The sequence below is a fragment of the Protopterus annectens genome, chromosome 2.part2 (genome assembly GCF_019279795.1).
Source record: "Protopterus annectens isolate FY-2018-M chromosome 2.part2, PAN1.0, whole genome shotgun sequence".
Classification (NCBI taxonomy): domain Eukaryota; kingdom Metazoa; phylum Chordata; order Ceratodontiformes; family Protopteridae; genus Protopterus; species Protopterus annectens.
The window spans coordinates 299,552,747-299,576,878 of NC_056730.1; the positions used below are offsets into that span (position 1 = coordinate 299,552,747).

Genomic DNA, 24,132 nt, shown 5'->3' on the forward strand with positions numbered 1-24,132 from the left:
ATTCAGCCCTTCTTGGAGGAGTGTATTGGGGGGGGTTCTATGACTGCATCTAGTTTGCAATCATCTGCAAACTTGGCCAGTCTGAGGCCCTTGATATTGGCCTTGATTTCAGAGAAGTAAATGCCAAAAAGGAGCAGATTGTGCACAGAGTCCTGAAGGACTCTGCTAGTGAACAGCCTCTTTGTGGAGGTGGACTCCCCCATCCTAACTTCTTTGGTCCTATGTCTAAGTCAGCTGGCTATCCAGTGAGTGATATAGGGATTTATATCTAATTCAAAGGGTTTGTCACAAATGCTCAAGTGGAGTATTGTATGAAATGTCTTGACCAGGTCAAGGTAGGCAGTGTGGTTCATTTTGCTCTTTTTCTTTGCTTTGCTGGCCTTCAGTAGATGTACATGTGATTTATTTTGTCCTTAAACCATGTGTACAGTATTGCTTGTTCAGTCTAAAGCTGCATATTGCCTGTTTGTTGTTTGTGAAATGTATATAACTGACTTTCACTTTTAATAATTGCAACATGCCTAGAAACGGATTACAGTGATCCAATGAATATATATAAATGTCATAAAAGGGCTGTAGTTGTTCAAGTGCTGTCAATCTACATGCTAAAATCTGTAATAAAAGTGAAACACAAGTATGAAAGTATGAATCGTATGTTTAGCAAGCCTGCTTCAGTATAAGCACACAACACAAGATGCTCGACATGCAAAACCAGTATCAATATAAAAAGGAAGCATTTCTTTGTGTAAAAGTTGTAGCTTATATAACAGCTCTGAGATTGTGCTTCTCAGAGGCAGAAGGCATAGTTTCCCCCCTTAATGCAAGTATTCTCTTTACTCTGGGTTACTTTGGCTTTAAAGTTGGTGTATTGCATTTGTAAGGGGTTACACTTCAGGGCTGTATGGGCCAAAGCCATATATAAACCTATATAGTTTTCTTAGAATTTGTAGTTAAACATTGGCTTGTTTTTCCAGTGCAGTGTTCTGAGTGATGTTACCGTATAAATGTAGTATGTTTGTCAGCTGTATTTTCAAATTAAGTTTTGTAGATTTATCATTGCTTAGGCACACAGCATGAATATTTCATCTTTTCTCTCATTTTCTTTTCATTACTTAGAATATTAAAAACTATTAGAAGAAGCAGCTGTCAGCAATTGCATTCATTCTAATGACCACCGAGGAAGTCAAGCACAGATCTCACTGTGCATGCGTACAATACTGCATTAGGTGGCATTAGAATAATTTATTTAGAACAAAGAAAAAAAGAGGCTTTAATGCCGTTTTTTAAAATCAGCCTGGAATCCAGGCATGCATCAAAAAAAGATGCTCCGTTTCAACTGCAGTTTTAACCATTTAACTGCATGGATTTAGTTAGGGACAGCCTGCCACACAATCACAACTTGCTTGCATATGTGACATGACTGCTGATGTATGTGAAACAAAGAACATCCAGGAAATAAAAACGGAGTAGTTCCTGCTCACTTTTACTTTATGAGTATCTTGTCTACCAGGTTAGATTTGGTGCAACAGATTGTTAAGAGTGATGGAGAAACAGAAATTGAAACAAATCAACCAGGTGGATGCCCTCAGCCAAACTAAAAATGCTTAAAAGATGAAGCTTTGGAGTGCTGCTGCTAATGATACAGAAATGGTAAAGATTTTTTTAATCAAATGCATCTATCACAGTGGTCATGGAATGCACATGCATACTTCTGACTGTATGTACTGTCCAGCATTTCACAGAATGTTCAGATTTTTGCTTCATACTTTCAGACTATTTCTCATAAAATGTGTAGTGCTCTTGCAGATCACTGAAGACTGCAGTGCACTAAATAATGACATGTATTTGTTTTTCATATCATTCAGCAAATGCATGGCAAATCCTTATGCAAAGCCTGTTATTCCAGCAACTTTCCAAGTTTGTAGCCACTCTAGTGGTTTAGAGGGATAAACACATACTACTGTAGTCCAGCCAACCTTAGCATCATGGGTGATTGATGGAGTGGCAGGGGAAGATTAGTGTGCCCATGCTGGGGGGGGGGGGGTTGCATGGGAATTTCTGTTGCTAATCTTTGGTGGAGCAGAGAGGAAAAAGGTGGGTAAATGTTGAACTGCTGCAGAGGCATGGTGAAATGCTGCAAGTCCTCATTATGTGCTCATCCCTCAGGTGTCCACACAACCATAGATGGTGAGAGTGAACGGATAGGCCAAAAAAGCTAAAAAATTAGTAATCCTCCAGTGGAAGGAAGTGGAACCCCCCCCCCCCCCTCTGGGTGCCCTTAAGTTCCTTGACCAGGCTTAGTTTAAATTGGGTAAGCCTAGGGAAATTAAGAGGAAGCTAGTAGACTCTGCAGTGGAAGAGGGCTCAGGTGTAGAAGGCAATAAGGATGGTGCAGGGGAATGAAAAGAGCTCCAGAAAACATTCTAAGTTTATAAGAGCACTGTTAAAATTTGTCACTGATTGCAGCTCTTTGTCCCCCATTATTTTTGGCGTTGTCTGGAATTACTATGATCATTGAAGATGAGAAGGTGTGTTTCATCTGATTATGCAGAATGTCCCCCAATTTGCCTTAACCACTTCTTTTTTAACTGATCATCTGGTGTGCATATTTAGTTTGGGTTCAAACTCGAAGCTGGTGTTAAGTATCTGAGAGTGATACAGTGATATAGATGAGTTTTGATCTGTGTGTACCTTGAGGGTAAGGGAATATCACCACTTGCTGGGGAAAGGGATAGCTTTCAAGAAACTGGCTGAAAACTACAATTTTTACCCATTGAATTTTCTCCCATCTTATCTGGGTCTGGAACCTTAAGTAGAAGAAAGAATTATGTACCAGTGGTCAGACCAGAGATACTGTCATTGGAATTCCATTTATTAATTTGTGCATTGCAGAACATGAAAAAATAAAAAAAACATAAAAAAAAACTCAGGGCAAGAAATTGCCCAAAAATAAATAATCAATGTGATCCTGAATATATTGTAAGAAACTCTCAAACACCAGCTGTGTTCCATAGCAGGCATGATGATTTTAACTAATCTCCTGGATGTAAAAAAAATCAGTGAAAATGCAACCCTTATGGGTTATTTTAACTATATAAGATATTGATGGGGCAAACTATTCAACCTCAAATAAATGTGTCAAATATAAAAACACTAAGTCAATCAAAACAATATGGATTTGTTGTTGTTATTTGTTTAGTCTAGTCAATGTCGTGACCTCACGAACTTTAGCACATCAGGCCTATCTGTTAAATGTTTCGTAAAGTTCTTGCAAATTAATTTTAATTGCTTTTTGTCATCTGTTAATCTTAGCTTGTGTCATCATCTTTTGTCTTTGATTTTTCCCAGCATTAATGTCTTCTCTAGTGAATCTCGTCGTCACATTATGTGACCAAAATATATGAGTTTCAGTTTTACTGTCAGACCTTCCAATGAGCAGTTTGAATTTCTTTCCTTAAGTATTGTTTGGTTTGATGTTTTTGCAGTCTACAGAATTATTGCATTTTTCTCCCCAGATCAGAGCTCAAAAGTATGCATATTCTGGAACACAGTCTTACATTTTGTCCAACTTTCATGGCCCTATATTTTAGCTGGGAATGCCATAACTTTGAATGTGTGGACCTTTGTTGGCCACATGATGTTTTTGCTTTTTAAAATCTTTATGCACATACAGTAGATATAAAAAGTGTACACACCCCTGTTAAAATGCCACGTTTTGTGATATAAAAAAATGAGACCACAATAAATCATTTCAAAACTTTTCCCACCTTTAATGTGACCCAAAACCTGTACATTTCAATTGAAAAACAAACAAATCTGTTAGGGGAAAAATATAAAAAAATAAAAAACGTACAATAAGCTGGTTGCATAAGTGTGCACACCCTTAAACTAATACTTTAAAGCACCTTTTAATTTAATTACAACTTTCAGTATTCTTGGGTACACACCTGACATCAATTAAAGAGACTCTGATTAACCCCAAATAAAGTCCAGCTGTCCTAGTAGGATTTTCCTGACATTTACTGAGATGCCTGCTACAGCAAGAGCCATGGTTCACAGAGAGCTTACAAAGCATCAAATGGATCTCATTGTTAAAAGGTATAAGTCAGGAGAAGGGTACAGAAAATATCCACAGGGTTGGGTATACCATGGAACACAGTGAAGACAGTCATCAAAAAGTGGAGAAAATATGGGACAACAGTGACATTGCAAAGAACTGGATGTCCCTCCAAAATTGATGAAAAGACAAGATTAAAACTGGTCAGGGAGGCTGCCAAGAGACCTACAGCAACACTGAAGAAGCTTCAGGAATTTCTGGCAAGTACTGGTTGTGTACTCCATGTGGCAACAATCTCCCGTATTCTCCATATGTCTGGACTATGGGGTAGGGTTGCAAGACAGAAGCCTTTTCTTACACAGAAAAACATTCGGGCCCGGCTAAAATTTGCAAAACAGTACATCAAGTCTCTCAAAGGGATGTGGGAAAATGTGTTATGGTCTGATGAGACCACGGTTGAACTTTTTGGTCACAATTCCAAAAGGTATGTTTGGCGCAAAAACAACACTTCACATCACCAAAAGAACACCATTCACACAGTGAAGCATGGTGGTGGCAGTATCATGCTTTGGGATTGCCTTTCTTTAGCTGGAACTGGGACATTAGTCATGGTGGAGGGAATTATATACAGTTCCAGATACCAGTCACTTTTGCCCCAAAGCCTTCAGGCTTCTGCTAGAAAGCTGAATCTGAAGAGGAATTTCACCTTTCAACACGACAATGACCCCAAGCGTATATTCAGATCAACAAAAGAATGGCTTCACCAGAAGAAAATTAAAGTTTTGGAATGGCCCAGCCAGAGCCCAGATCTAAATCCAATAGAAAATCGGTGGGGTGACCTGAACAGGTATGTGCACAAGAAAGAGATGCCCTCACAATCTGACAGATTTGGAGTGCTTTTGCAAGGAAGAGTGGGCAAATATTGCCAAGTCAAGATGTGCCATGCTGAGGGACTCCTACCCAAGAAGACTGAATGCTGTGATTAATTCAAAAGGTGCTTTAACAAAGCATTAGTTTAAGGGTATGCACACTTATGCAACCAGCTTATTGTACATTTTTATTTTTTTTATTTTTTTTCCCCTAACAGATTTGTTTGTTTTTCAAATGAATTGTACATGTTATATGTCACATTAAAGGTGGGAAAAGGTTTGAAATGATTTTCTGTAGTCTCATTTTTTTATATCACAAAAAACTGACATTTTAACAGGGGTGTGTACACTTTCTATATCCACTGTATACTGTAATGTTTCTTGCAAGGCACAAGTATATTTTACAGCTGTAGTCATTGTCAGTAGAGGTCTTGTAGTCTGGAAAAATAAAATCTGTTACCATCTCCAAATCTTCCCCATCTATTTGTAAAGAATTGATAGGGCTGGATGGCACAATTTTAGGGTTTTTTTCTTTAGCTTGACAAACAGTCATTTGAGGTTTTCTACTTTCACTTTTCTTAAAATGCTCTTAAACTTCATCCCACACACAGCTGTGTGAGTGTAATCAGCTGCTTATCTGAGGTCGTTAATATTTCTTCCAGCAGTTTTGATCTCAGGATCTGACTCCTCTAACCCAGTATTTTGCATGACATATTAAGTGTTTAAATTAAATAAATAGGGATAATACACAGCCTTGCTTTACTCCTTTTCCAGACTTTAACCAGCCGGCTATTCCATATTGGTTCTGACTCGTTTCTTTTTCTACATTCTGATTCCTTGAAAGGCAAATAAGGTGATCCAGTATTGTAAGAACTTGCTACAGTTTGTTATTGTCTGCATAGTCAGAGGCTGAGGTGGTGATGAAGGTGTTTCACTATTGCAGTAATAACTGATATCGGTCAGCACCATGTTACAGCACGTTCTTGCTATTGAAACCCAAAGCATGCATATTGTAGAGTGTCTTGGTTGGTCCAAAGACCAGAAAACTTCGACAAAGCTAAGTGCTATTGGGGGGAACTCCTTCTTCTCTTTTTGTTGGGTGTACTTGAATCAGTTCTAGGACTGACATCCCTTTCTGTGACTGAGGAAGTGTTGGAGACTGAAGTTTTGTGCCCTATAGAGCCTACACATCTCCTGACCTCAGTACATCCACACAAGTGGAAGGATAAGAATTGTCTACTGAATCTAAGACCACTTTGCATGCCGTAACTTCAGACTCCACTTTTAAGGCTTATGATAGGGAGGGTGGAATCCTGACATCCTGCTAGTTGTCACAGGTCGACTGTAAACAGGCTACAGCCACCCATCTACCACCCAGCCTGGTCCCAGTGCTTCAGATGCAACACCTAGGACCAAGCCTAAGGCCAAACATAAAAGGTTACTTTCTGCCGTGCCTCAGACTGGGCCTTCAGGCTCTCAAGTCCCATAGATCTGCTTAGACTAGCAGAGGATTTACATAATATTATAGCATCTAGACAGCACTGTCTTACCGGACTGCCTGCTCCTACACAATCTGCACCTGGGAAAAAATGAGGAAACCCACCTCCCAGGTGTCCTCAGAGTTTTATGATTTTGATGAAGATGACTTGCATTAAGTAGACCAGTTTTCCACAGGCTCAAATGCTGATTCAGATTCAAAGGACATCCTAGCATCAGCTTCACCACCTGAGGAGTTAGCTTTTGTGGAAACTCTTCATAAGATGAGAGAGTCTTTTAATTAGGAGGCTCAGGTTTACCATCACTCTAAGAAGAGGACTAGAGAATTTCTTATAGTCCCTGAGCATAAACCTTTTAGCCATTCCTCCATAGTTGGAAGTTGTGGATGATGTTATTTCTGACTCATCCTTGCAGCTTGACTCCCACCTACCTGCTCCAAGGAAGCCAGACCACTTTTGCAGGGTTTTGGATTCTCACAAACACCTGTTTAGAAATCTTTCTGTGGATCCTGAAGTGGTGATTCAGGGTCCTTACAGAGGTAAAGGCAGCACTTCAGGGTCCCATTTCATAATGACAGAAAGAGGAGAAACATGGATAGTTTTGGCAAGAAGTCTACACATCCATGACCCTGGCTATGAGAGCTTTCAGTTACCAGTTTCATATGGTTAAGTAGCAGGAAACCTTTCTAGACCATATGAAAAAAAACTGGAGGGATAGAAAATATATCTCTCTCTATAAAGCTACTGGATAGATGCAACAATATTTTTCAGGTTCCAAAGCACTCTTTACATTTTGACTGTGATGCTATAGAATCATCTAATAGGTTGGCTGCCTCTGGGACATAGCTGTCAAACTCTTATCACAAGAAAATCTAGACAAAGTATTGCTCTAATAAACTCAGAAAGTTGCTAGAATAAAGGTCTTGTGTTGCCATGCATTTTTGGAAGGATATGAAGTCAGAAACTCAAATGCCTGTCATTATATAGTGAATTCATCCCTCACCAGTTTGCCACAAAAGTTCAGAAAACCACAAATTTTATGAGTAACAGACCAAAGATATGAGTCAAAAATCTCTGACATTCTGTGAAAATCTGAACAGTTGAGAGGTATGTTCTGGGAGGTTATACATAGACATACCTGTTTAAAAGAGCAGTCCTTTCTAGATCGCGTTAAGTTTGAGATTCTAAATGCTCCTCTAGACAAGGACTGTGCTGTTAAAAAAATAAATAAAATAAAACTGGAGGAGAAGGCTAAATCAGTGTAGACTGCCAAGGACTTTCTGCAGATTCAGCCACCAAAGTTTAGTAAAACATGTCCTACTAAATCTTGGTCCTCCTCCACCCAGCAAAGACAAATAGAGAAAAAGCTCAGGAGGGATAGACTACAATTTCCATGCCAAGTGGACTCTGACCTCAGGGGCCCAGAAGGGAGCAACCATGGCTCAGTCAGTCCTGTCCCTGTTTCCCTCTCCCTTAAGTCCCACCACAACCTCTCCTACCCCTCATCTCTCCTCTCCCCTAAGACAAGGAGGAAGGTTAACTGTCTTCCTTCAGCGATGGGGAAAAACTACCCAAAGCAAATGGGTGCCCAGTATCAACTAATCAGGTTAAAAACTCTCCATCACTTTCCCTCCAAAGCCTGCTGGCATTCCTTTCATTCCTACAAATCAACTAAAAGAAGCTCTAAACCAAGTAGGTTTGCTCCTGCAACAAGGCTACATTAAGGATGCACCCTGTCATGAAAGGGAAAAAGGTTATTACTCAAGACTCTTTTCTTATACCAAGAAAGGAAGGAACATGGAGGCCTAGTCTAGATTTTTCAAAACTTAACAAATTTCTATAAATTCCAAAATTCAAAATGCTTCCTTTGCAAAAGCTTCTACCTATTCTTGCTGTACACAACCACCTTGGGTCTAAAATATGCTAACCTACACATCCCTATAGCAAAATCACACAGGAAGCATCTATGTTTTAAGCAGGTAGAAATTATTATCAGTTGTGTGCTATGCCTACCCTGGGTTTTCTCCACATAGCTGACCCCAGGAATAGTATTCTATTGGACCAAGAGCATTCAAATCTACCCTTATCTAAATGACTGCCTGATCAATGGGGGCAATGCAGAGAAACATGTACTGGCCCTGCAGAAGAAAATGACTATTCTCTCATCCTTGGGACACATGCTGAACCTTAATAAATCCAGTCTTTCTCCTAGAAAAATGGTCTTTCTGGGAGCCTTGCTGGACACAAACCAACAAAGAGCTAGGAAAATATATTTTTTCTAACCATCTACTTTCAGTCTCTTCTTCTACTCATGTCTGTTCCAGCATGGCAGGTTCTCAGACCTGTGGGGTTCATGACTTCATGCATCTTAATGGCTCCTCTAGTCAGGATAGACCTGAGGAGGGTACAATGGTGTTTGAAAAACATTTGGAATCAGCATAGCCACTCCTTCAAACACAAGATTCCAATCCTACCTTTTCTAAAATGAGAGTTTGAGTGATGGATCTTGGCTTGCAACCAGAAACTAGGGATGTCTTCTGGATCCCTTAACCAACTCAGATACCAATCAAAGATGCCTCAGGCCTGGTTTGGGCAGCACATGCGAACGGTCTCCAATTTCAAGGAAAATGGAAATGGAAATTTCCTGAAAAGGCACATAAATGTAAAGTACATCTTAACTTTCAAGGAAACCTGTAATCTTTTAATACAGACAGGCAATACCATGGTGATGTTGTACATAAAAAATTAGGGAGGCACTCATGCTTACCCTATTTGCAATCTGATCATGTCCTTATTGGACACAGCACAAAGCCTGGGTCTTCATCTTTTACCCCAGTACCTGACAGATGTAAACAACTGTCTTGAGGATCACATCAGCAGGTCAAAGGTGGACACTCACAATTGCACCCTAAAAAGGGGAGTCTTCTATCTCATCTGCCAAGCTTGGAGAATGCAAGAAGTAGGCCTTTTTTTGTTTCACACCAAACCTACGGGCTTCAGAACTTTTGCACAAGGGCTAAACATCCAAAAGCCTGGCTCTCTACCTCATCTAGACAAAAAAGTAATAATGGGGGGATAGAGGCCCAAAATAGGGACATATTATTTTTAATTTTTGCTCTTATAAATGTAGAAAGTTGCTAGAATAGCAAGATTGTGTTAGCATGCATTTTTTCTGAAGGATTTGAAGTCTGAAACTCAAATGTATGTCATTATTTAGTTAGTCCAATCCTCAGAAAATCAAAGTTACAAAAAGTATAAGGCAAAAATCTAGACAGTGGTGAGGTATGCCTGCAGGATGGATGCCTTCTCTTTCCATTGGACAGGTCTGTTTTCTTATGTATTCCCTCCCATACCCCTCATTACTAGGGTATTACAGACAATCAGGGAGGAAGGACCAATGTCCCCTTTTGGTGACAACATTGGTTTCCTCACCTCCACAGCCTGAGAAAGGAGACACTGTGGTTGTTACCTCAACAGGTGGACCTTCTTACACCGAACAGGGGTTCTAGCATGCACCACAATCCCAGCACATTGAGGCTGACAGCATGGTTGATCCACTAGCTGCTTCTCAAAACCTTTCCTTGGACAAGAACATACTAGACATTTTGAAAGAAGCAGGAAATCCTAGTACCAGAAACTAATATAATTCTAAATGGAAAAGGTTTTCACTTTGGTGCCAGCAGCAACGTGTCTCTAAAAAAAAGTGGAGACCAATGAAATGCTTGCTTACATTACTCATTTATTTAAAGCTGGGCTCTCCTACTCATTCAGGAAAATGTATTCTTCAGTCATGTCCGCCTGCATTCCTATGCAGCCTCCTCTGTATTCTCACTCCTCATTGAAATAATTTCTTAAGGGTGTCATTCATGTGAGACTTCTCAGAAGAGCTCCCACTCCCTCCTGAGATCTCAATCTCAAGCTGGACAAACTTACTGTGCCTCCTGTTGAGCCATTCCTCTCCTGACAAATAGCCTGTTTAATGGCTGTCACCTCATCATGACAGGTCTTGGAACTCCAGGCATATATGTGCACTGAACCCATTCTCAGTTTTCACCAGTACAGAGTTTCTTGAGTATTAACCACACTTTTATGCTAAATGTGATTTCAGAATTTACCCTAAACTAGTCAATTCACCTCCCTGCTTTTTTGCCCCTCACCCTCAAAACAGGGGAGGAGTATATCCTTCATTCCCTTGATATTCATAGGCAACTCAGATACTATCTGGACAGGACTAAGGCAGATAGGAAAATTAAGCATTTTTTTTGTAGCCTATGCTAGTGACAAACTGGGAAATCCTATCAGCAAACAAATCAACCATTTCTAAGACAATTTCTAATTGTATTGCATTTTGTTACAAGCATCCTGGAAAGCTAGTTCTACTCCATATAAAATCTCATTCCACCAGAGTTATTGTCACCACAGAGGGATCTCTACCAGGGAAATACTAAAGAGTGCCATGTGGCCCTCAGTCCACACTTTTACTAAACACACTAATCTGTCAATTGTCACCACATCCAGGTCTGGATTTGCCTTTGCAATCCCACAGGGCATTCTAACCTCTGCCTAGATCTACCTGTACACCAGCCCCAATTGTTTTTTCAGCTTTGGGAATCCTCCCAAACACTTACTAGTGCAACAGTGAAACATGATGAACATAGTACAATTGTGTCTACGTACCATAAATGTAGATGTTTGCGTGTCTTCACTGTTGCAGTATGTCTTCCCTCCATCCATCCCATCATTAATGCCTGTAGGTTGGGGCAGGCTTCCTCTCCCTATCCCTTTACAATTCCTTTTCCCTCTCTCCCTTGCTCTCTCTGTCCCCCTCCTCCCTTCTAAATCTTTAGGATCTTTCCCTAGTACAGTGAGGACCATTGAGGCATTCTGATCTGGAGCTTATCCTTTGAGGGCTCCTTCCTTCCTTCCTTTCTGGACAAAAAAGACCTGTAAGATGGAGCTGGCTGGCATTATATGCAGCCATACTAACGTAAGGTACAGGGCCAGCCTCAGGAGGAGGATAAGCATTATATCTCTGTTACTTGGGCTGGTCACGGGCTACTATACAGTTATTACAGCAACAGTGAACGAACCTGAACATTTATGTTTATGGTAAGTAGACCCAACTGTACTTTCTATCCAGGTAAATAAGTTACATTCATAAATGTGAAATTTGTATTCACACAGTTGTAGTCCGTTAATGTTATTTTTCAGAGCCACTGCAAGAGCATTAAGCTATGAGTCAGACACTGCAGTTGTGTCACAAGAGTGCAATGAATTTGCTCTTCTCATGCCAGTAGATGATTTTTGTTAGAAATTAGCTGCAGGGTAATGTATTGAAGAGCAACTCCAGTAAGAACCATTAACATGTAAGAAAATGTTGGGTAAAATATTAGTATCACTCAGCCTGTAATATTTAGGAATTCTGATGTTCTGATACATTCACAAGAAAGTAAGAAATGACCAGTCACAGCTAAAAAAGAAATTAGCATGTGTAAAAACTTAGCTTTTAGCAAGCTGAAACAGTGAGTGACTTTGTTAGTTATCAGCTAAGTTACTCAAGTACTAATTATAATTGTACCATAGTTGTATACCATATATACAAGGTAATGCTGACTGTGCTATATGGAAAGTAGTAAGCCTGTACAGGTTGATTTCAGTAAACTAGGGTCAGGTAGGTTGTGCAGAGAGATTGAAGTGGATTTATGCATTGAAGTAGAATGGGGATGTTTGGATAAATCACCTCAGAAAAAAGACAGAAGACATGATCATGATTAGTAAAAATATAAACCAGCACTGTCACAAAACTAAAAGTGTTATGTAACTATATCTCAACTTATCAAATAGGCAACAAAAGCTGACCAATCAGATTGCATGCTACCTGTGCATCACTTCTCTTCTAGGCATGGAAGAAAGCCAATGCTAGCCACCTAGACCTCACACCCAGTCACAAACTCCTACTCTATCAAAGACTTCAAACCTCCAACAAATTGATACCATCTTGAAAAGTTGTCTAACAGGGAAAAATTATCAAATATACAAACACCAAACTGACACCATCTTGAAAAGTTGTCTCACAGAGAAAAACTATCAAATAAACAAAAACATAAAAAACTGTAAACCAATAAAAGATAACACCAAGTACCAAATAAAAACACACCAACTTAAACTGCATTAAAAAATAAAAACATAGATCAAAGAAGAGCACACACACAGACTAAGCATACTTTACTGTAACAAAAGCACTAAAACTTAAATTACGTTAGTCACCTAATCAGGAACAGTAAAACCATCCAAAATAAAAAAAAAAACCTGGAAGAAATTAAAAGTATAATCTTCTCGATCAGAAAATTAAACATTGTAAGAAAGGACAGAAAATAAATAACATAAAATAAACAGAACAGTCTTGTTTGTAACAGAAATCTGACACAGACATCAAATCACACACAGATTCTGCTAAGCATCATTTGACCAGGAGGTACATCTGTTAAAATAACAACAGCAAGAATGTCAGCTTAACCACTTTTAAGAAACATTATGTAGCTGGGAGTTCATTACAGTGTGTGTGTGTGTGTGTGTGTGTGTGTGTGTGTGTGTGTGTGTGTGTGTGTGTGTGTGTGTGTGTGTGTGTGTGTGTGTATTTTCAGTTTTTGGGAATTGTAGCTGTGAGTGATGTCCACAATTTATTTTTGTATCCTAATTCTCTATTGTGATGATTTGAACAGAATATATAAAGCTGCAGTTATGAATATTGTGTCAGTAATAGATTTTTATGAATTTGGTTTATCAGGAAAGGTTAGCTAAAGTGTTCTATGGTTTGGGACATTTAAGAGGGTCACATACATGAGGAAATACAGGAGTTTGATTATTTCTTTTATCGCTTGATTTTCACTTGAGCATTCCTTTGGATCAGCTTCTGCATTTTCAACTTTCTGGGGGTGTCTGGGAGATTTAAATTAGGAAGAATGATGTGAGGATGTAGATTGCTGATATTTTGCCTATTCAGTATTTTAGGGAGGTTGTGTTATTTTTTGTAGGATTATCATATGTGCATGAAGTGGGTTTTTTTCTGCTTGATAATCATGATGTAGTAATTTCAAAGTGCAATTAATTGTGAATTATAGCTAGTTTGTGAGAAATGCACCCAAAATCTTTTGGAATTGTGGATGGCAGCAGAGGCTCTAGTGGGGCCTATGGAGGGAAGAGTTGTATGGACTAACCATTTTAGGCATCACCTGGGCTGTGTAGTATCCCTTAGATAGGAGAACAGGGATCGCAGACTGCACTCAGTGATGTAAAAATTGGCTCTAGGTGATTTAGTAATGTTGACTAATGTCATCAAAAATGGGGACAGGTATTTGCTAGTGTTAGGTGGCTGAGGGCACAGAAGAAATACAGGTTGGTTAATGAAGAATCGAAGAGAGCATTTGCAACAGCAAAGAACAAGGTATCAGAGGTACGCTAACAGCTTCTGGAAAGTGACTCAGCAGATAGCATAAAGAATCTCTGTTAGGTTTCAAGACAAAGACAGAAAGATAAAAGAAGACAGTCACTGGACATCTTTCCTATGAGACGCTAGCAACAACCTGGCTCAGCAATCCACATGGTATCAAAGGCAGATGAAAGGAGCACTTCCAGCAGTTTCTGAATAAAGAAAAAAAAAAACAGAGAAGCTATACTACCCCAAATGAAGGCACATTGGAGAGTGGAGATTTGATCCTATATAAAATATTTGCTTTGGAAAATGTTAGTTGTTACAGCCTTCTCAGGTATGTGTATTCCAAGTTTAATGCTTGCTATTTTCTGCAAGTCTGAAAATAGGATAATCACAAACAAGGCAGAGGGGAAGGCATGCTGCAATGGGTAGTTACCTCATCCAGCATGTGTTTCTGCTGTGAGCCCATTTAGTGTGAGGACAGGCTCTGATTGCCCCACAACAATGAAATGGCTAAAATGTTCATCAGAGGAAAAAAATGAAGGAAAGAATGAATGGATGAATGAATGAAGGTCGTAATGAATGAAAAAGATTGTGTTTGAATCCAGTATGTAGAAGAGTATTGCAAACTATGGAAGATTTTGCCCAGTATTATAGGGTACACTTTATTTGAGACAAAATGAGATTATGACTTATGTCTTTACATAAAGCTGCATCAGAGGAAGTAGCTCTTGGGCATTACAGACACAAATTGGTGGCAAGGGATCTTAATTTCTAAAGTGTCTGTATTACTTAGTTAAGGAATATGAAGACCAGTAGTTGATAGGCTGATATACTCTACACCCTTCTGATACACCTAACAACAGAGGTGAGTACACAACCTGTTGGAACCATTAATACTAATACAACTCATGTATGTAGCTTATATTATTCTTATCAAAAAATATGATTTTCTGTTCTAAACAGGAAGTTTCACAATAATCTGTTTCAGAAGATACATACAGTATTTGTTGTAATCCCTGATGTTAAGTTGTCAATCTCGCCTTCATTCTTGCTTGATGGGTTCGGAGCTGATCCTCGGCTCCGACTCGGCACTTGTTTTAGCTCGAGAACTCCTTTTACCAGCTCGAGGCAGCCCCATATCCCATGATGTAAGGCAGTAAGTACCCAGATCTCGTTTGCCGCTTCGCTTGGGAGGTCTTCTTTTTGCCAGCTCCTGGTAAGTTGTTTCACTTTGTGATTTTCAAGCCCCTTTTTAGTCAAAAACTAATTTTTTAATAGTTTAAATTTAATTTCTATCCCTTCCTGACAGAAATTCCCTGTCTTTTCGAATTTGTTCTTAGTTATCCCTATCCCATCCCCCCCCCTGTTAGGGTGTGTGTGTTGGTGTTTTTTATAGAATACCTTTTGGTATTTTGTGTAATTTAATTTTATTTGACTGGTGTGTGTGTGTTTTGTGTTTCGGCACCATGTCAAAGGAGAGGGTTTCAGGTTTTAAGAAGTGTGACTCGTGCTGTCAGAAGATGTCTCTGACAGACGGTCACACTTCTTGCCTGTATTGTTTGGGCCCTCTTCACCTGCAGGACTCCTGTGCTATTTGTCACTCTTTCAGCCAGAGAGTCCTGCAGGAGAGACGTAACAAGTTGATTCTCAGGGGTCTTCTTAAGCCGGAGGGCTCTCCGGCTAAGTCGGCTCCACAAAATCAACTAAAACTGCCAAGGCCCAGGCTTCTGTTTCTAAGCCTGCGGCCTCGGCTCCGACTCGTATTGAGTCGAGATCGGCTCCGGCTGGAGCCGATTCTGGATCCACAAAGCTTTCGGCGCCGATGGCTATCGGTGCCGAATCTGCTTTGACCACTTCGATGTCGGCTCCGATCGGCTCCGACACCCATGTGGCACAGGCATCGGTGTCGGCTCCGATCGGCTCCGACACCGTTACTTTGGTGGCTGTATCGGCTCCGGCTGGAGCCGATACATCGAGACGTTCTGTCGGCTCCGAGAAGTCGGTGCCGACAGGATCTGTAGTATCGGCTCCGATGGCCCATTCCAGGAAGAGGTCGAGGTCTCCTTCCTTGGAGCCGATACTTTCGACTCCGGCTTCGCCTCTTCTATCGGAACGGAGCCATCGGAGCCGATCTTCAAGGTCATCCAGGTTGTCAGACCATGACCTAGAGAGAGTGGTCAGTAGATTACTCAAGTCACAGGTACTGGCCCAAATGCTACACAGTCCGTCTCAGCAGACGACTGTTGGTCCACACCCCGTTACAGTTCCTCCTTCAACTCTACCCCAGAGCTTGGAGTTGGAGTCTTCGGCATGGTTACTGCTACGGCTGGAGGACGGATACCCCTTCTGTTCCTTCAGCCCCTACTCTTATCTCCTCTTCCTTAGAGGGATTCGTGGTCGGGCTTCCATGGTCTCCTCCGAGGGGTGAGTGGCATCGACCCTTGTCCGAGCCCGCTCTTCCCCTTGGAGCCTCGGCCTTGGTGAGCTCGGCTCCGACATCTGCCTCGAGACTTCCCTTTCGGTGGTTCCTGGAGTTCCTAGCTCTTCGGAGCGGGTTCTCTCGGACCTGCCTGGGTGGGGAGCATTCGAGGTGATGAAGAGTGTACTGGCCACTGGTATCAGTCAGCAGTCTCTTCCCGTAGCTCCTCCCTCTATTGTACCTGTTGACATCTCTGCCACTTCTCTTGCTACAGGACCCAGAGATCCTCCGCCTCAGGTTTCCCCATTGGGAATTTCCCCCTCTTCTGAGGATTCTCCTGATGTTTCGGGAGATCCTCCTAGGAAGAGGACTTGTAAGAGGAAGCATGTAGACTCCCCCGAGTCTGTCACTTCGGATACTGACTTTGATGAGTCAGAGGGATCCCCTAGATCCCCCTCTGAGGATGTCTCCTTCTCAGACATCCTAGAACTTCTGAAGCAGAGGGGAAACTGGCCCACCAGCAATCCCTCTGAGGATGAGTCAGTGTACCTAGAGGCGTTTGGATCTCGGCCCTCCACCTCCTGGGTATCTCCGCCTTTCGACCCCCTTATGCAGGTGATTGCACGAAAGGCGTGGACAGCTCCTGACTCTGTAGAGCCAGTCCCTAGGAGGCCTTCTAAATTTATCACTGCCCCTAGTGACAAACAATTCCTTACCAAGGGTGTCCCCGCTGATGCCATGGTGGTGGCTGCGGCCACCAAAAAGGAACTTGCAGATCCTTCCGTGCCCGTCCATCCTCCTAATAAGGACTCTAGGACCATGGATAGGTACGGCAAGTGGATGTTTTCCTCAGCGACCTTTGCTATGCGTTCGCTGAATTATCTTTGTCACTTCACCAGACTCCAGAGAGATATCCTGAAGGAGCTGGGAGAAGTAGTTCAGGATCCTACAGCTGCAGGGGCTCAAGAAAAGATTGCTTTGCAGCTAGGAACCCTCAATTCCATTGCTAACTCCTCCATGCGGCTAATATCTTATGCTGCGGATGGAGCGAGTAGAGCCGCAGGTACAGGTTTGGCTCTTAGACGCCAAGCCTGGATGCGGCTATGTGATTTTGCGGATCCCTTTAAGGCGTCCTTCACAAATTCTCCCTTTGATGGGTCAGCTTTGTTTGGCCCTCAGGTGAAGGAGACCTTGACCAGGTGTGAGCAGGACGGCAAGACTCTTTCTGCTGTTGGAGTCCATTTTTCCACCCCTTCTAGACCTTATCCCAAGGGACAGAAGGGTGGGAAGATGTGGTTCCGTAAATCCCAAAGAGTCACGCCGGATTCACGTGGTCAGTTTACCCCTAGAGGCAGAGGGGGTAACAACAACAGACGCTCTAGAGGCAGAGGGGGTCCGAAGAACCAGGGAAACAGGGAGCCTCTCTCTGATAAGCCCTTTCAGCATCCCTGAGGTGTTGCCCGGCTGTCCCTCCTTGGAGGCAGTCGGGGGAAGATTATCACTGTACCCAGAAGCCTGGCATTCCCTCACTCAAGACAGATGGGTACAGTCGATCATATCCAAGGGTTACATAATTCCTTTCGAGGAAAGTCCCTTCCCCTCAAATTCCCTTCCAGATGTACCACCCGGTCTAAGGGACATTGCAGAGTTAGAGATCGCAAAACTACTGCAAAAAAGAGCCATTCAGCCAGTTACATTAGACCATTCAGAGCCCGTAAGCTACTCTAGGTTCTTTTGGTCCCCAAAAGACGGGAGACTGGAGACCAATATTGGATCTCAGCAGACTCAACAAGTCTGTCAGGAAGACAAGATTCCGAATGGTCACTCTTCAGTCAATTCTGCCCTTCTTACAGAAGGACAACTGGATGTGCTCAATAGATCTTCAGGATGCGTACTATCACATCAAAATTCACAGACGCTCCAGGAGATTTCTCCGCTTTCGGCTGGGGTCCAGTCATTTCCAGTTCAGAGCCCTGCCCTTTGGTCTCACTACAGCCCCCAGAGTGTTCACCAAATGCATGGCAGTGGTCACGGCTCACCTGAGACGTCTAGGATTCCAGGTGTTTCCGTATCTCGACGACTGGCTCCTGTCAGCCACCACCAGGTATCAGCTTATACAAGCCAGGGATTACACAATAGACCTTTGTTCTCATTTGGGCATCTCAGTCAACTTCGAAAAGTCATCCTTATTGCCCTGCCAGTCTATTACCTTCATAGGCGCAAACTTAAACACTGTTCGGATGTCAGCTACCCTTACAGAACAAAGAGTTTCAGACATTCAGACTCATGTCAGGATCATTCTGGCCAGCAAGAAAGTACAGGCCAGAATGGTTCTAAAGGTATTAGGTCTCATGGCTGCGGCCATTACTCTTCTTCCCCTGGCTCGATTCTACATGCGCCTCCTTCAGTGGATGCTGTTCACACAGTGGTCATACCAGCAACTCCCAATGCGTCACCAGATTCTGGTGACACAAACATGCAAAGAACATCTTGCTTGGTGGATCACATCGTCTCAGGTTCACCAAGGCAGGTGCTTTGTACCCCGTCCCCGATAGCCACTGTCACCACGGATGCCTCCTGATCGGGTGGGGGTCATTATCAGGGCAGGATGGTTCATGGGACGTGGCAACCGTTCGAGTACCATCTGCACATAAATGTCCTGGAGATGAGAGCAGTGCTTTTAACGTTGCAAGCCCTCAACGACTTTCTTCCCGTAGGGACAATTGCAGTCCACACAGACAACATGTCTGTAGTGTGGTATATCAACAAACAGGGCGGAACCAAGTCCTACCCCTTGTGTCGAGAAGCGTTCAGACTTTGGCAATGGGCGATCTCCTCTCATCGGTTTCTGGTAGCAACGCATATCCCTGGGAAAACCAACATTATAGCGGACAGATTGAGCAGAGCTATTCTCATGCCTCACGAGTGGTCTCTCAAACAATCTGTAGCGGAAGAGATTTTTCTGGAATGGGGTCGTCCATGTTGCGATCTTTTTGCTACTCCCCAAAACAGCAAATGTCCAGACTTCTTCAGCCTCTTCCCTCTATCAGGCCATTCCCCCAGAGACGCTCTGACCCAGGATTGGCCCCAGGGACTTCTTTATGCCTTCCCTCCATTTCCTCTGATCCCTCAGGTGATCCAGAAAGCTACCGTTTTGAGAGCCAAATTGATTCTCATTGCCCCTTACTGGCCTCGACAAGTTTGGTTCCCGTTCCTCCAGCATCACCTTTTGGTGCAGCCGTGGCATCTGGACCCAGTGCCAGATCTACTGATTCACCAATCCGGTCAGCTGCACCGGTCAATCCCTTCTCTCAACCTCACAGCATGGTTGCTCCACTTCCTTCCTTAGCCAGGCTTCCTTTGATCTCTAACCCAGTTAGAGATATCATTGTAGCTTCTCTAAAATCCTCTACCAGGAGGATTTACACAAGCAAATGGAAACGTTTCTCTTATTGGGCTAAGGCCCAAAATATTGATCCTTTACTGCCCCTGTTCAGGCAGTTCTGGACTTCTTAGCAGAGATTTTTCATGCAGGCTCCTCTTCTTCCACAGTCAGAGTTCAGTTGGCTGCTATTTCTAATTTTCATGTCGGAATAGCAGATCATAATATTATGTCCCATAGGCTCTGCAGGGCCTTTTTGAAAGGAATTTTCCTACTAAAGCCTCCAATCAGGAATCCTCCTCCTCAGTGGGATCTAAATTTAGTGCTGACATCCTTGATTCTTCCCCTTCGAGCCAGCTGTTTCTTGTTCCCTAAAATATCTTTCTTGGAAAACGTTATTTCTAGTGGCTATTACATCTGCCAGGAGGGTGTCTGAACTTCATGCTCTTTCGGTTCGACCCCCCTATTTGATTTTTCACAAAGACAGAGTATCTTTGAGAACTAATCCATCCTTTTTACCTAAGGTCGCTCGAAAACAATCTGAATCAATCCATTGATCTCCTGTATTTTTTCCTAACTATTCAGATAGAGCTGAACAAAAGCTACATTATCTTGACGTCCACCGTCAGCTTAGATATTATTTGGACAGAACAAAAAAATTTAGAAAATCTGATCAACATTTTGTTTCCTATGCGGATAATAAAAAAGGCCTTCCTGTTTCTAAAGTGACTTTGTCCAGATGGCTTTCTTCGGTCATCACTGAAATTTATACGATCAGGGGAAAACAGCTGTGCTCAAAACCTAAAGCACATTCAACTAGGAGTTTAGCTACTTCTACAGCCTTTCAAGCTAGACTGCCTTTGGACACTATTTGTGCAGCGGCCACTTGGGCCACTCCTCACACTTTTGTTTCCCATTACAAATTGGACTTGGCCTCCAGGGACAGAGCCAGTTTTGGCTCTACAGTCCTCAAGAGTTTGTTCCATTGAGCCACCCAGGATAGAGGTGCTAGGGACGCGGTCCCATCAAGCAAGAATGAAGGCGAGATTGACAACTTAACATTAAGAAGTTATGTACCTACCATAACGTTCCATGTTAGTTGTCTTCTCTCGCCTTCTTTCTTGCGACCCTCCCTCCTTCCCCCTGGCCTGGACAAACCTTGTATAAGAAACTATTATGCTAAAGACCATTTAGACCTGGTCCTTTTTCCATCTGTAAGTTTCTTCTTCCTTTGGGAAGTATTTTATGCTTGGTGTTATTGCCCTTTGTCAACAAACGAGATCTGGGTACTTACTGCCTTGCATCATGGGATATGGGGCTGCCTCGAGCTGGTAAAAGGAGTTCTCGAGCTAAAGCAAGTGCCGAGTCGGAGCCGAGGATCGGCTCCGAACCCATCAAGCAAGAAAGAAGGCGAGAGAAGACAACTAACATGGAACGTTATGGTAGGTACATAACTTCTTATTTTTTCTAATCATATCCCTGAATGTGTGGTACAGGGTGCCACAACTAACTGAATTCAGCAACTTAATGGAAACATGATAAAAAGGAAAGATCTCAAGGAAAGATCTCATAATAAATCTTTTTTGTAATGATGTCTAAGAACTGTAGGTCTGATTAAGTATGTTATAGCAAAAAGTCATGTAGCAGTTTTTACCATTGTTAATTAATCACTCTTTTTAAGTAATTTTGCCATAAAAGGTACAGTAGTCCCTGATTTTTTTAGAATTGCTCAAATTACGTAAAATATAGCGCAGGAGTGTACTAAGTTATGTTAGGGCCAAACATTATAAATAACACTAATGATTTAATGAAAAGACAATTGCTATAATTGCTTGTACTATAATTTCATATTTATGCCATGTTTATTTTAGTTTCCTGTGTTTAATCTGGAGAATGAATAAAAGATGGCATCATGTGACTTATTTTCTCTTTCTGTTATAAAGCTAGTAATACATGCTTCTGTTTTCTTTTACAGTTACTGGCTGACAAACAAAGTTTTAATCAAACGACCCAGCACAGGACTTCTGATGTACACAGTTGCTACCAGATTTTGTGATGAGATACATCTCTATGGATTTTGGCCATTTCATAAAGATTCATATGGAAAATTAGTGAAATATCATTATTATGATGAACTGAAATATAGATACCACTCCAATGTTGGACCTCACAGAATGCCTTTGGAATTTAAAACATTGAAAGCTTTACACCAGAGAGGAGCACTTAAGTTAACAACTGAAAAATGTAGAACATCTTAAATGAGATCAGGTGTGGTTTCAGTTTAAAAAAGGTGGATTCTGAAGTACAGGGCTTACTGCGGAGATTGCTTTCAAGTGTTGATAACTGGCTCATTTCTGTGGTGCCATAATCAGCAGAAGCTATAGCCATGGTGTTGTTTGCTCAACTGATGCATTTAGAAGATGTTAGAGTACTTTGAAAAAAAAAAAAAAACTTGAATAAGTATCATTACTGTTTACAGATTTTCAAAACACAGTCACAAGTTGCCTGTATGAATATACTCATGTTCAAACATGAGGAAAATTGCAGAGATTGACATGAAGACATGCTTTTTCGTGATTTGATGGATAATCTTGGTGCAACATTTTGTAGTCTTTCAGTGCTGCCTAGTTGTTGCCAGAAGTAGCCACGGCTAGAACTGAATTTTTCAGAAGAACCTAATACTTCTGCCTTCTTGTTAAAATGTATATGGTCTTGGGCCGCTGTAGCAAAGTGGAGAAAATGTGGTTACTTGTAATCTTCCTTAGTCAGTATTCATCCTTATTGATGCATTGGTCTATGAAACTGAAAGGCTGTAATAAGAAATTAAACTTGTACCTTTACAGTTCTAAAATTTCAAGGACTACTGTATCCTTAGAACTAACACTGGTTAATAAAAGGAACTTTGTGCTTTATTCTGCTTAGCTAAGTATAGCCGTAAAATAATGGACTTGTTTAATTTAGAATGTGTTGTCATTAAGAAGAAAGCATTTTAGAAAGGTGCCCTTACTATTGGTACCAAAGAAAAAGCTTATTTTATAAACAAGCTATTTCTGCTCATGATAATATGTGTAATATTAACACAGGAATGGTGCAGTATCTATATCAGTCTTTCAAGCTGTAATATGTCTTGAAATTTATTTTAGATTCGGTAAAAATCAACACAATTTGAACTCAATGTTTTTTTAAGTGTTTATGGTTTACATAGAAGATGCAATCATTTTATACCTATTGGGGATCAGATTTGAAAATTACAGAAAACAATTGTGCTCCAAACAGTCACTTTTGATATTTCAAAGCCCATTTGAACTTTATTTAAGCCATGTGAGTGTACAAAGTCCTGTGTATGAAGAATGCCTATCTGCAGTTTACAACTAAACTGCTAGCATTTGACATTTAGGACTCAACAGCAGCAGGGCAGATATATTAATGATCTGTAGTCATTGGAAGCTGGCATATTCCTTTACAGGCATACAGAAGAGCACAAATAGTGCCACATTCTTATACTTTCATCTCAGATCATGGAATAGAAGCATTTTATGTAAGAGTATTGTATAGTGTCTTACAGCTGAATTAATGATTGGTTGCAGTAGTACAGTCACAGCTGACCCAAGACAAGAAAACAGTGCCTACCAATCGAGTCATATTTGCTTAGAACTTAAATGAAAAGAGTATGGTTCTTGTTGCTCACTAAAAAACTGAATACACTAGGGAAGCCTCCATAACTTCAAATGTTTTGTTTCATCTGCCTTCCTGTAGGTATCAATATACCATGATTAACACAGCAGCAGTGTGACTTCATATGGTCACACTTATTAGACCCTCTTATATTGTTTCACTGTGGAACTAATACTTGGGCATTCTGTATAGATTTGGGATGCCTTTCCTCCACTAACAGTTCAGACGTTCCAATTTCTGTGTCACCAGTCTCAAACATGATATTAATCTGAAGCGCATATTAAGGTAGAGATTCATTTTATTATGTAGTTTTGAACAAAAAAAAACACAAAGTAGAACAAAATTTATGGAAACAGAACATTCAGGCACATTTTCTGAAAAAAGACTTTTGCCTGCATGCAGTGTGGAATCCATCTGAATGACATATCCTGTTAAAGGCATATGTAACATCCTCCTGTGAATGCCCATAGAGTCAAATTAATGATTTGTTGGAGTTATAAAAAAATTTACATTACTCTGCAGAAACACGGTCACTAGCTTGTTGGTAATTGCACATGAATTAATTTTCAGATGCATAATCTTTTTGCAGCATCTTTAGTAAGTTTTACAGATTCTAACAATTATCAATGTTAACACACAGCACCACAACACAAGGTGGGACACTCAGGCATTTGTGCAGATTAGAGACTGTGAAAGTTATTAAGAATAATAATCCTAGAGAATATTTTATTGTAATACACAAAAAATAAATCTATGAGAAAGTATTGCTCATAGGAAAACTTAAGTATTTATAAAGCAC

The 24,132-nt window shown here is 41.2% G+C and overlaps 1 protein-coding gene across 1 annotated transcript in view; it reads left to right on the top strand.

Moving 5' to 3' along the window:
* Nucleotides 1-23,686, top strand: part of ST8SIA4 (ST8 alpha-N-acetyl-neuraminide alpha-2,8-sialyltransferase 4) — a 905,236-nt gene extending 881,550 nt beyond the window's left edge. The window contains exon 5 of the mRNA XM_044063874.1: nt 21,634-23,686. Coding sequence (XP_043919809.1) covers nt 21,634-21,916 — 283 coding nt within the window. The 3' untranslated portion in view covers nt 21,917-23,686. The remainder of the gene's footprint in view (nt 1-21,633) is intronic.
* Nucleotides 23,687-24,132: the final 446 nt, after the last annotated feature.